The sequence below is a fragment of the Azolla caroliniana genome, unplaced genomic scaffold (assembly GCF_043228905.1).
Source record: "Azolla caroliniana isolate FFs.n. ecotype wild unplaced genomic scaffold, voAzoCaro1.0.p SCAF_306, whole genome shotgun sequence".
Classification (NCBI taxonomy): Eukaryota; Viridiplantae; Streptophyta; class Polypodiopsida; order Salviniales; family Salviniaceae; genus Azolla; species Azolla caroliniana.
The window spans coordinates 1,131-14,235 of NW_028230741.1; the positions used below are offsets into that span (position 1 = coordinate 1,131).

At 36.9% G+C, this 13,105-nt stretch overlaps 2 protein-coding genes across 3 annotated transcripts; both read right to left on the minus strand.

The window, feature by feature from the left end:
- Window positions 1-1,465: 1,465 nt before the first annotated feature.
- On the minus strand, window positions 1,466-5,440 carry LOC147848593 (uncharacterized). 2 transcript variants are annotated; one of them, XM_087338334.1, is made up of 8 exons: window positions 5,224-5,435; window positions 4,940-5,042; window positions 4,275-4,354; window positions 3,470-3,811; window positions 3,100-3,176; window positions 2,849-2,891; window positions 2,110-2,178; window positions 1,466-1,993 (listed from the first exon to the last, which is right to left on the minus strand). In XM_087338334.1, the coding sequence occupies exons 1-8, from the start codon at window positions 5,278-5,280 to the stop codon at window positions 1,985-1,987; spliced, it is 780 nt and encodes a 259-aa protein (XP_087194460.1). In that variant the 5' UTR covers window positions 5,281-5,435; the 3' UTR covers window positions 1,466-1,984. The 2 variants fall into 2 exon arrangements, 1 of the variants encoding a protein (XP_087194460.1); XR_015531904.1 differs by having other exon boundaries at window positions 1,949-1,993; window positions 2,736-2,891; window positions 5,224-5,440.
- A 1,014-nt stretch (window positions 5,441-6,454) lies between these two features.
- LOC147848594 (uncharacterized) lies at window positions 6,455-11,820 on the minus strand. Its single transcript, XM_087338335.1, has 5 exons — window positions 11,538-11,820; window positions 10,018-10,998; window positions 9,505-9,705; window positions 7,627-7,822; window positions 6,455-6,811 (listed from the first exon to the last, which is right to left on the minus strand). Exons 1-5 carry the CDS (start codon window positions 11,766-11,768, stop codon window positions 6,636-6,638), a joined length of 1,785 nt encoding a protein of 594 aa, XP_087194461.1. The 5' UTR covers window positions 11,769-11,820; the 3' UTR covers window positions 6,455-6,635.
- Between the last annotated feature and the right edge of the window lie 1,285 nt (window positions 11,821-13,105).

Below are 13,105 nucleotides of genomic sequence, written 5' to 3' on the forward strand. Positions count from 1 at the left end.
ACCAGCAGATCCATACAAATTAATTGACAATACACATTATATTATTCAGACAATCTGATAATGGAAGGAGAAAAAAACGCATTGGAGAGGTAGAAGAACACTTACAGTCTTCACTGATGTTGGCTTGACAGGGCTTGAGATCATGACGACGGCTCCACACATCAGGAAGAAACACTCCAGGAAGAGGAGGAGGTGAAGAAGAAGAAGGATAAGACTTATTCAGAGGAAGCCCAAAAGCTATGGCTTCTGACGAGGCTCTAGAAGTGAAGAAAGATCGCAAAGGAAGAGGAAGCAGAAGAGGAATGCATCGACGAAGTGTTTGATTCTGAAGATGGGAAGGATGAGAGAGGAATCCTGATACGTGTGGTGGGGAGGCTATAGTTTCGAACATTCTTCTGCTCCTGTGTCTGATCCGATGGATTCTTCGCAGCAGATTCATGAGGGGCAGGGGAAGGAGGAGGAGGCCATTGATCCTTCCTTCACAAAGGGAGTAGTGAGAGGGGAAGGGTTTGGAGAAGAAGCTCTAGGGTTTTCATCCAAACCCTAATGATTTCAAAAAAGCCCAACACCAAGAGATTATTGATCCCATCCATCGGACCGCTAACCCGACATAAACCATGAGTACCGATCCACCACCCGATCGATCATTTGTAAGTACGAGAACCCGTTTCTCGAACAAATGTTTCACTAGTTTGGTAACTAGGAGCATTGACTCATGAACAGATAATCCTTGATGGTTTAGCGCTCGAATCGATCATTGGTAAGTAGGAGAACCCGCTCCTCGAACAAATGCTTCAGTAGTTTGGTAACTAGAAGCATTGCCTCATGACCGATAATCCTCGATGGTTTCGCACCTGATCAATCATTGGTAAGTAGGAGAACCCACTTCTCAAACAAATGGTTCAATACTTTGGTAATTAGGAGCATTGACTCATGACGGATAATTCTCGATTAGAATAGTACGTGACTGGCAACATTGATCATCCATCACAAAGTGCCTGATTGGATGTCATTGGCGGCACATCGATTCCTCAAACAACAATGGTGAGGCTACTATGCATTGCTCAAATGTTTGATGAATCAAAACCATCGGTAGAATGAACAAAATATAGGGTGCTTGAGATTGCAATCCAAAAAGAAAACACCAACTCCTGAACTGAGTAGATTTCTCTGATGCCCCCATTACAAGTTCTAATGGTATGATGTTGATGCAATGCCACACTGGAACAATATCTTCATTTTAGTAAATTCAATTCTCCATTTCGGCACCTACATTTTCATAGTTCCCCCAAATATCCTTAAGCAACTCTAGAAAGAGGGAAGAGATTTACTGTAAAATTGCTCAATGTGCCACATATACTTGAGAACAAGGGAATGAATTAACCATATCATTACACAGAAAACTAAATAAGAAGCATTTGGGTGGAAGATGGAGAAGAGAACAAATTGGAGGTAGTTCAGACTGTTACATGAGAACAACTCATAGGTATTTTATTTCTTCATAAATGGAAGTTGCTTCTACAAAGTACTTCTGTGAAGAATTGTTGTTGGCTATCTATCGGTATAATGCCTTCAATAGAATGTTTGACCTGTGGTACATTTTTCATTTGGGCAGTAATGAATAACTAGTCAAGTGATGATGAATACCCATATGCGAGTCATGCAAGAATCCATAATAACAATTCATTTGTAGCAATAAGTATTTTGCCCATATTTACATATCTAGACTTCATTTTTTATAGTTGACCATTTAGCTATTTGCTTTGACAGTATTGTTACATTTGACCACGAGACTCGAAATTTTGAGCTTCAACTTTCAAGGGAATGAGATGAATACACAAGCTTTTGTTAATGATGCTCAATTTCACGGTGATAAAACATGCAATAATTCTTCTTCCTCAAACGAAACTTGTGAATTCATAACTGATTTTGATTACTCCCTACATGTTGCATTCGGACTTTTTGCTTGCTGGGCAAATTCATCTCAACCATCCTGTTAAAGCATCCAGCAAAAAGAATATTAGATAAATAATTAAATATGCCTTTAGTAAGTCCAAGAATGGTCTTATTTTTCTGAAATTAATTATCTGGCTGCCAATCATATAATACCTCAAATTTAAGTTTAGCATCTGGACTGAACGTTTTGCACAGGATTTCATATGAACAATCTGCCCAAACCTTCAATAAAAATGGAAGAAATATAAAAGACAACATAAAATATTTTATCAATTCATGGATGCATGCTGTGACAAAAAAATAGAGATCCTAAAAATATAAAAGAAACTGAAAGAACCAAATTTAAAAGCTAAATGACAAGATTTGCACAATATTTCTATCCATACTCATGTTTATATTCGTAACCCCTAAACTATCACTCTCGACATCCCATACATATATTTTTGAAACAAATGTTGCTGGTGGCAATCCCTTGCTTGATATGGACGCTAAATGTGGCTGGGATGCTGAAGACACACGGTATTCAATAGTTTTCCAATTAAAGATGTTGTCTCGTGGACATCACTAATAACAGGATATGCAATATTCATTGTAATAGTGGACTATTTTGTATACTGCCTTTGACCACTTTAATTTTAATACCAATGGAGGATATATTTTATTGAAAAAGAAACCAGGTTATCAATCACTTGCTATTCTATATGTCTGTCTCCCGTGTATTGGGTTTTTGTTTTGGGAAAGACAGTCAAAAACATGAATCAGAAGTGTTAAGAACTTACAATGTGTATCCGAGACAAGTGAGCAAGAAGAATCATTGTCCTTAACCAGTTCTTCTAACATTCTAGAGAAAGCATTTTCATTTATGCATGAATTTCAGGGGAAGTGAATATACCACAGGATCCACTCTGGAGGGAGAATGATTAGAAACCTTATAACTGCAAAAGAAACACTCAAGTAAAATAAATAAAGTGGATGCAAGCCTTTATATAATGCATAAAAATTATAAACAAAAAACTCTAAACACACTATTTATATGTTTTGGGATTCATACCTCAACTTCTATGCAAGTCTTCACGACTTGAAAGAAAAAATGCCAATGATGTAAACTATGAACACATACCTTTAGGTTTTCGGAATCATTACCTCAATTTACCCTTGTAGAAGTCCATAGCTCCAATATTCCTATTCTGGACAGTGAGCAATACAGCCTTCATCGTATTCTGCAATATCGCAAAGCAGCACACAAAGAGTGGGATACTGGAATAAATTATTTTTGAAAAACTTTGCCATTGATGTAAGTCATACAAAGGACTTAAATATCAGCAAATCATACAATGCCCACACCTCTGCATGCAATGACCTCTAGCAATTGCACTAACTGAGTACATTAAAGATGGAGACTTTCCTCATAGTTATATAAGAAACCTATATCTTTATGTAAGTCTAACAAAAAGCTTGAATTATTGTTTAACAAAGAACTTATATGTATTAGCAAGGGTTCTAGGACAAACACCTTGCATGCAATAAGCTCCAGCAATTGCATAAGGAACTTCCCCAATCCTTTTCCTTGAACACACTTTTCAAGTTGTAACTCATACACATATAAAACAGGAAAATCCTCTTCCACAACAAATCGATAGTGTACAAAGGCAACCACTGGTGACCCAAGACCTTCCTGAACACCAAGTTTTCCTCTCTTACTTGAAAGAATAACATCAGAATTTATATCTTTCATGATATGTTCTCTTTCATCCAGTCTTACAACAATATACAATGCATCTTCTTCTACCATCTCCCTACGCTTCACCTTCTCCTCTTTAGGCCATTCAACACCATAGGCATCCTCCATGTTGATCTGCTGAGACATCAAAAGAGGAAAATCCAAATATATATCATACAAAATTAAGATCGCAGAAAACAAATAATGGAAATCCAAATATGGGTTATAGACAGATAAATGAAAAACAAAAAAAGAACCGAAAACAAGCATGCAGACCCAAATATATGACATAGGAAAAAACCAAAAACTAAGATTATAATCATAGAATTAGTACAAGGAACCCACAGGGTGGAAAACGAGCAAGCCAAACTCATATCTCCAACAATGGCATATATAATGAACTTAAATGTTGCTCATATACACTGCCACCTCAAAATACACATAGAATCATTTGATTTGGAGATAATCTCCTTCGATATTAAGATATGAATGCATACATGCGTAAACATACACATACATCATGCATACATGCGTATATATGCTTGCAGAAACATTGGTCATCTATTTTTAAGAAAAAAAAAGAGAGTCCTTTACGTGCCTTTAGAATGTCTTGAAATATTTGCTGCATAGGTTTGGAAAGCAATGGGCCAGAGGTTGATTCCAGAGTAACAGAAACACCTGAAAATCTAATCAAATGACATTAGTGATCTCTCAAATTGGTTGATTTATTAAGTAAATGGATAGATTACAACTTGAATACATGAATTCAACTCAATGACATGAGACAATCACCCCATCACTACTAATCTTGCAATCACTAAATTCCACTCAAATACCTCATTATGAGGACCCATGCCATATCTATCAAATGTGAACTACAGCTTTCTCCTCAGGTATATGAGACAAATTACCATTACTACAAAAAATCTCACAACCACTGAATTCCACTTGGATAGTATATGAGCGATAAATGTAGTCCATTACAAGAATACATGAATTCAACTCGATCGCATGAGACAATGATCCAATTACTACTAGTCTCCCAGCTATTACCATTACAGTCAAATTTGAAATTATGTTGAACAATACCAATCGTTACCATTACTATCAAAATTATTCTTTTGACAACCAATGAGTTCTTCTGGAATATACGAGACCTGAGCTTATGATTACAATAAAATTTGATACGATCAGAAATTCTCTCCAAATTGTCATCGAAGCTTATTATTTCACCCATTGAATATATGACAGAACTATGCTCACCATTACTGTTATATTGTATCAGCTCGGGAACTTCTAGAAGATGATCCACTCTCCTGTAAGCCTCTCTAATGGCTTCATCAATAGCCTTCTTTTTGGCAAGCTCCTATACAAAAACAGAGAGATGAAAAAAAGCAGAGAAAACCTTGTGAGCATTAAAAAAAAACTAGAAACATTTCACCATATACACCAAAGTTCACCATGAAAAGATAAAAGCAGCGGAAAGTGATACTCTTGAGAAGAAAATACACCGTACATCTTTAATAAAATGTCTGTGTGGGATTTACCTCCTTTCTCCTCAGCTTCTTTTCATGGGCAGCAACAATCTGCTTCGTCTTTTCCATGACACTAACAAGACAAGAGGATTAGGTTAGGGATTAGGGATTAGGGCTAGGGCTAGGGCTAATTAGAGTCAAAATATGCTAAGTTAAGGTTATGGCTCTTCACATTTGAATCAAGGTTTTTTCTTTAGCTTAAATGTTGTTGAACTCAGCTAAAAGAAGAAGAACATTATGTCCAACAATGGAATCAAAGTTATGGGATGGTCTTCGATTCCATACGACACATCATGGTATGCCAGGGGTGGTGGTCTTTTCATACGACGACGACAAAGTAGGAGTAATATATCGTTGCAATTTGGTCCTTACAAAGCTCACGAAACCCCAAAAGCTAGAGATGGATTCTAGGTATGAATCTTTTTCACTACAAATGATGGCAAAGCTGAGCCACACTTGGAAGGAACTCAATCTTCCCCCAAAATCAGAAACCTTTTAAGAGGGGTGTCTTTATATGTTGTCGACAACCAAGAATGGTACATATCATAGGGTACATTAAGTATGGCATGATGTTTAGGGTAGTAAGATAGGGATGCTCGTCTTTATTTCGTGTACATGTAAAACAAATATGTTACTTGTTATAGATTTTTTAATCATTTAAGAAAAGATACTTGTGTTCCAAAGGTATTTTAGTCTAGCCTAAAATGTTGTAATTATAAATTACATGTGGCCTTGGTCGAGATCTTTTAATGTTAATACATCATATATAAGCCTACTCCACAAACATATTTTTGCAGCCTCAATACCATGCCCTTTTTCATCCATATTTTCGTAAACCTTGTCTACCATCCATCATGTCATGCGATGGGCCCAACCCAATACCTAAAGCTACCACTATTCCTGAGTAAAAATAACATTATCACAACAATGGGACACAAATCAACCCAGCCAAAGACTATTTTTCGTTATTTTCTAATGGACCTGGTAAGAACATTTTCCTCACCATGTCAAACTCAAAACCAAGACTAAATTCAGCATACTTGAAATATAGCTTCTATGTTACCTAGATAACCAGGCATTGCACAAACATGCATGGGTTTGAGCATGACTTGCAAGGAGTTTCCATAAAAATAGCACATATATCTCATTAATGGCATGTATTCATGCCAGATAATCAAAAAAATATGTAGGATTTCTTGATAAATGATATCACTGAATTTCTAAAATAGACACCACAAGTACATTGCCAATTTGGAAATAATCATCAAATACAATGTAGAATTCTGTACAGAAATGATGTTTGCATGGAATATTGACGATACAAGTTAAATATATATATCAGAAGCACACACTCGTGCCAGTTCAAGCAAAATACAACACATACACATATATACATATTTGGGTAATTTCTTTTTGGGGCGACTTCAACAAGAGAATAACTCATGCAAGGCACCATACAAGGGGTCAGCTGCCCTGGGAAGTGGAATAGAGCCAAAGAGTATGTCGTCCGGTGTCAAATAGGTATCTCCGTAGAAGCGAGCGTTCACATCTGCCCGAGGCCCCACCATATTACCCTCTAATGATACTCCAACAAATGCACCTGCAAATAAGAAACAATAGTCCTTTCCTTTTAGCAAAGGCCCTATGAAAAGTTTTTAATAGATTTTATGCTAAAAAAGAGAGAAGAGAAACCATTCTATTTTAACCCATCTTTCCCCTTTACATTTTTATTTTGTTGCATGTGTAAGGACAACTGCAATCCAAAATAATCTAGTGGGCTATCATCCTCATCATTCAACACTCAAGACTTTCATTTTGTAATGCTGTTAAAACTCTTCGTGGGTGTGACTACATTAGGATTGTATAAAACTTGAGGTTCCCTACAATTTTGTAATATTTTCTTTGCTCTATCATAAACATGGCTATATAAAGCCTGACCACCCACACATATTGTGTTGGCATATACATCAATGAGATATCCTTCCCCTAATGCTATCAAATTTTAGAATGTGACTCAAGCCAACCCATGTATTAGCATAGCATGTGTCTTGATGAGAATAGAAATTTAAGCATTTATTCCATGATGGTGCTCGACCTTAGAGGGCATCCCTTTAGAGCCACATGAATACGATTGGTATAAGCCTGAACTTCCCCTATGCATTTGGCATGTACTATCACAACCCCATGGGTATATTTATAATTCATATATAACCATCAGATGTCAAGGGTCTTCGGTAAAATGATACACATGAATATGATTGGTACAAGCCTGAACTCCATGTAGTCACAATTATCACAAATCTTCGTCCAACATATGATATATGATTATAGAGGCCCTATGTCGTAACATATATGCCTTCAGAAGTGTCAAAAACTTAGTGGATATGATTGTTGAAGCCCAATGTCTTAACATACCTTGACTACAACTATATGTGTAGCATGCAGCTGCACCCCCAGTACCAACACGTAAGTCCACCTCCGCAGCTCTGCCAAGCGGCCCTGCACATGCACTTACTCCAGCTCCGATTGACACGTGTAAACGCCCACTAAAGGCTTTCACTGCTTTGATGGAGCGGAGAACAATAATAAAATCAATCAGCTCTCCACCTGCCTGATTCACCAAATAGACATTTCTTAAGTGTGTGTATATATATAACAATTGAAAGAAAGGATATAAGAGAAATGTGTGTTTTGAGATAGTTGAACCCTTGCCATGTATGCCACAGGTCAGGAGTTCCATCCTGAAATGGCATGGACAAGACAACCTTATCTTGGAGTTGGTTCTCCAGAGGTTTTTAAGATACTCTAGAACGTTTACTCTCATTTCACTGTTTTAGAAACTAGGGTCACGTGATATTACCATTCTAGAATATTTTAGAAACTCATAGAGTTTGAGGATCTTTCATGCTACGGTCACCATGTTCATCTGGACGGTAGGACCAATTAAAATATGTATAAATATATGTACATATAACAATCCTAACAAATATCATGCAAATGCTCTCTCAACGGCATGGATATATCAATTAACAGCCTTCAAATGCTTGAATACCTTTCACAAACACACGTTAATTACCAATAATCAAATCGTGTAACCACCTACCATATATTGTGCCCATAGAATGAACCATACGTATCATACGTGCATTCGCATTCGAGAATGATTCAATCAAACGTGTATGGTAAATAATCTCAAAGTTGGATTGGATTGACTATGGTCTATATTATATATTGATTCACTCTCAATCCCAATAGGTGGACTCTAATCCATTGTGAACCACCAACATAAGTATGGTTGCAATATTTGCATTGTATCACATGCATACTTTTGGGATGCTTCTTAAGAATCAAGACATCTCTATCATCCTCACTTTAGAACTTTACAAAAAAAATGAGTATGAACTATAGAGATTGAATCAAAATGTCATTATAACTTATAATCAAACGTTCAAAAACTCATAAAACGTATATTGGAGAATATGAAGAAAACATGACATAGGCAGTAGTAGCATAACAACTTACCACTAGGGTGAGCTAATTTCTAATAACAAAGAAAGAAAAAAGAAACGATAAAAAACTCATAAAACGTATATTCGAGAATAGGAAGAAAACATGACATAGGCAATAGTAGCATAACAACTTACCACTAGGGTGACCTAATTTCTAATAACAAAGAAAGAAAGAAAGAAAGAAAGAAAAAAGGAATATGACACTAACATAAAATTTTGCCATGACATAGGCAATACTACTATAACAACTTACCACTAGGGTGAGCTAATTTCTAATAAGAAAGAAAGAAAGAAAAAGAACAAAAAGGAACGTGACACTTAACATAAAATTTTGCCATGACACTAACAAGAGGATATGAGAAAGTTAGGAATTGAACCCAAGACACAAGAAATAGTAGCACGGCAACTTACCACTAGGTTGTGCTTAGTTCTAATAATAAGAAAAGAAAAGAAAAGAAACTATTATAACACTAACATAAAATTTTGCTATGACATGGTACTAATGAGAGAGAGAGAGAGAGATGAGAAAATTGGGAATTGAACCCAAGACATGGACAGCAATAGCATGACTGCTTACCACTAGGGTGAGCTGAATTTGTAATGAATAAATGAAAAAAGAGAGAAAAAAAAGGAGCACACATTTTTCCCTTTTCAAAGGTGTTTGTTTCCAAACGTTTGAATGCTTGCACGAACACAAATATTACATTCTATGATTGTGCCATTTGAATTAATAAACCTATTTACCTTCTTAAATAAGTACATATACACAAAAGAATGTACATACCTGTAAGCCCCATCCTAAACCACCAGACATTATGGAGACCGGAGGAGACCAACTACCATCTCCTCTTCGTGCGACTATCAAACCCGTTCCCAGCTTGTATGTCAGTACCATTCCTAATTTTGCTATGGTCAATATAGCGAGTCCTTCAGCTCCTCGAAGAATAGTTTCTGGTATTGATTGCTCTGGTTTCAGCTTGCCAACCTGCAAAATTCACAAATCTAAATCATATATTCTTCATTTCTTAAGTTTGTTCAGGGGATAGTGCTGATATGATCAAAAAGTGGAGATATATTTTTAAATTGCATCTAATCAATCACATATAGAAATTTTCTTGCCATCACCACCTAACCATCTGTCACTTGTCAAGCCTAGAATAATTTTTGGTACCTTTTTCAAAGTGGTGTCCGATTGTGAAATGGGCACAGTTTAACAAAATCTTGAACAAAGCACATTCTCTCTCCCCATATATTTTAAGGTAATCAACCATTTCACTTTTCCAGTTGTAATACATACCTTTGAAAAAGTTTTCACAATGTTAGTAGCTTTGTAGATTTCGTCTTGCATGCACGAACCAAGAGGATTATTCAACCAAGCCCTCACGCAGGTGATATCCATCACATCATGAATCGCAATCTGCACCGCATTGCTGACTGAATCAATGAGAACCTGTTGTACAGGCTCCAGTCTTTCGTAACATCCATCACAAACCCTCTGTGGATCCTTCTCCATGAATTTAGCAGGCATTAAGCATTTACCCTTTGAACACGCATTACAAAATATTCCACCACAGAATCGGCAATGATGCCGTGCCCGTCTCAATGGTTGAAATTTTGAATTGCACTGCATACAGTTGTCACACGCACTATCTGGAATCCATTGTGGTGGTTCCGAGTCAAGAATTGCCCTCAATGCACTTGCATCTTCTCCATTACCAGTGAGAAGTGGGGGGGCACTAGGAAAATGCATGCTAGTCCATAAATCTTCACCACCATCTTCTACTTCTTCCAGATTGTTAGAGGACTCTCTTACTGAATGTCCAACCTGAAGATTTGGCGGTTCTAAGAATGACCTTGTCTTTCTAGATAAAACTGCCAACGTTCCCCTCAATACATTCCGTAGATTTACCTCAGGTATCCCTGATGAGTCACCATGGCTTCCAGCCTGTAAACTTTTGTTAACCCTATCGGTAGCCTCATTGGCAGCACCTTTCAGCATCGGCTCTGACAAAATAACATTTCCTGATATGGAAGTAGGTCGCTTGCTACCAACTATTAGATTTGGATAGTGTATATATTCATCATATGAATGGGCATGTTGATTGTACCCATCTTCTTGGTTGTAAATGACACCTTCGTTGGACCTTATGTGGCTCGAAGCTGCTACTTGAAGTGCTTCTAACATCTCTTTGAAATCCAAGTTCAAACCTAGATTCAACTCGGCATCGAATGGAGTTCGGCAGAGGGGACATAAAGGAACAGCATTGTGTGATTGTACCTGCACAAATCAAGTCCTCTTATAGGGAGACATACATGCATGTATGATGCATCAGCTTCTGGTTCCATATGTCATCAAAGTTCAATTCATTTTACATAGTAGGTTGTGTCTGGTGCATGTATGCATGTGAGCACGAACTTTCCATCATATATGGATTCTTGATTCATGCATAACATATGAATGCATCATAAACACCGATACAGACACACTTTCATGCATATGCCTGGGATAATATTAATTCAGAAGAACAAAATCAGCACGCATCCACCTAGTATGGTGTGTCTCTGTGTGATTGAAAGGCAGTATAAAAATTATGCATATCAAAATCATCAAAACCATATACATATAGCCAAATCGTCAAACACACGTATATAATCAGATCATCAAAAGTATGCATATATGTATATGTCGCCAAATCATCAAAACCATATACAACACCGAATCATCAAAACCATATACAACACCAAACCATCAAAACCATACACAATAGTAAATCGTCAGACGAATTGAGTAAAATGAGGGGGGCAACTATTTCCTACCTGTTGGAGGCACTGCAAACATCCATTGTGACCACATGGAAGTGAGGAAGGTCCGCCATAGCTACCAAGCTTTTCCATACAGACAGCGCATGTTGGCAAATCAGGGCCTTCTATGGTATGGGTCGTCGCAGAGAACGCGGGAATCGTGGGATCGGAGGCCTTCACGAGATGGGTCGTTGCAGGACGGTATGCAGAGGAATAATTCCGGGAACCACCGAATCCCCCCTGCATGGCTTTCTTCTCTTTCTTTCCTTCCTTCCTTCTTTCTTCAGAAGAGATTATAATCAAAAACTCTGTTTTCTGTATAAATATATTGAATGGATAATTTCATAAGGAAGAAGGATCTCTCTCTCTCTCTCTCACTCTTATTAACCCTATAACTCTCTTATCTAATATTAACCCTATCTCATATGATATATCCAATAATAGGAAGCCCTTAGTGTCAACGTTGGCGCCAGCATGTAGAGGCTCTTCATTATGAAGAGAGACAATCCACCCACAGTCGGGGAACACTGCACATATTTCAAACTTGTTCCTTTCGTCTTCAGATGTTTCGCCCTAATGTTGTAACCGTAGGTAATGTAGGGAACCCACTCATTTGTCGCCATCACATTAGCAAGAAACTCAAAACACTGAGATCAATCGTCCCATGGTTGAGAGGAACGTGTAGATCTCATAATTTATCTCTATTTTCTCCGATGTTTCCCACAACTTTGCAGGCTTCGATAGCAAAAGGAGCCCCTTCATGATTGCACTACATAGTGAACATGTGCGCCTTGCATGATCTTCAAAAGATTGTTTGTCGTACATATTATCATTGACCTTAATAAATAAACAAAATGTGCCTAAGCATTAATGCATTAAGTTGTGTACCAAGGAGCATATACATTGGCACACTACCTTGAAGACATGTGTGCCTTGCATGATATTCAAAAGTTTTATTTGTCATGCATATGATCAATTGACCTAACTAAATAAACATATTGTGCTAAGCATTGATGAATTAACCTTTATAAACCATCTAAGAAATGGAAGGATTGCAATAGAGAGAAATAAATTAAATAGACTATACATCAAGAATAACTAAAATGTTTAATGGAGGACAATCAAGATAGTAGTCCCTTCCTATAAAGATAAAGCAAAAAAAGAAAATGTTTAGTTTACGTAATCTATGGCTTCAAGGATGTATGAATCATACAAGAATTTAAATGTTTGTTTGTTGTAGTATGATATTTCAATTTTGTAATTGATCAAATTTATGCCATATAAACTAGGTATTCCTCTATTAGATTCTTCCATAATGGTTTAAATACTCACAAACATTTGAGGTTTCACTCATATGTTAATATACACATCTAATACTTGGTGGTTACATATTGTCGACATAGTCATACACTCCGTCATGGGCAAATTAATTTAGTGGTGCTAACTTTTTGAAACATTAACTTGTGATGGAATGATTTAGTTAAGATATGGGAAGTTATCAAATATTTCACTCGTTTTAGGTATAGTAAAAAAGCATTCTTCCCAATATTCAAGGAAGTGCCACCACATCCTAGATAAGTGCT

Excerpts from the sequence above, each read along its gene's own strand:
- LOC147848593 (XM_087338334.1), bottom strand. The coding sequence starts at position 5,280 with ATGGAAAAGACGAAGCAGATTGTTGCTGCCCATGAAAAGAAGCTGAGG. Across the intron at positions 5,043-5,223 it reads AGAAGCTGAGGAGAAAGGAG|GAGCTTGCCAAAAAGAAGGC; the intron begins GTAAATCCCACA and ends GTTTTTGTATAG. Across the intron at positions 2,179-2,848 it reads CCTCCAGAGTGGATCCTGTG|GTTTGGGCAGATTGTTCATA; the intron begins GTATATTCACTT and ends TTTTTATTGAAG.
- LOC147848594 (XM_087338335.1), bottom strand. The coding sequence starts at position 11,768 with ATGCAGGGGGGATTCGGTGGTTCCCGGAATTATTCCTCTGCATACCGT. Across the intron at positions 10,999-11,537 it reads GTTTGCAGTGCCTCCAACAG|GTACAATCACACAATGCTGT; the intron begins GTAGGAAATAGT and ends TGATTTGTGCAG. Across the intron at positions 9,706-10,017 it reads TTGTGAAAACTTTTTCAAAG|GTTGGCAAGCTGAAACCAGA; the intron begins GTATGTATTACA and ends TGAATTTTGCAG.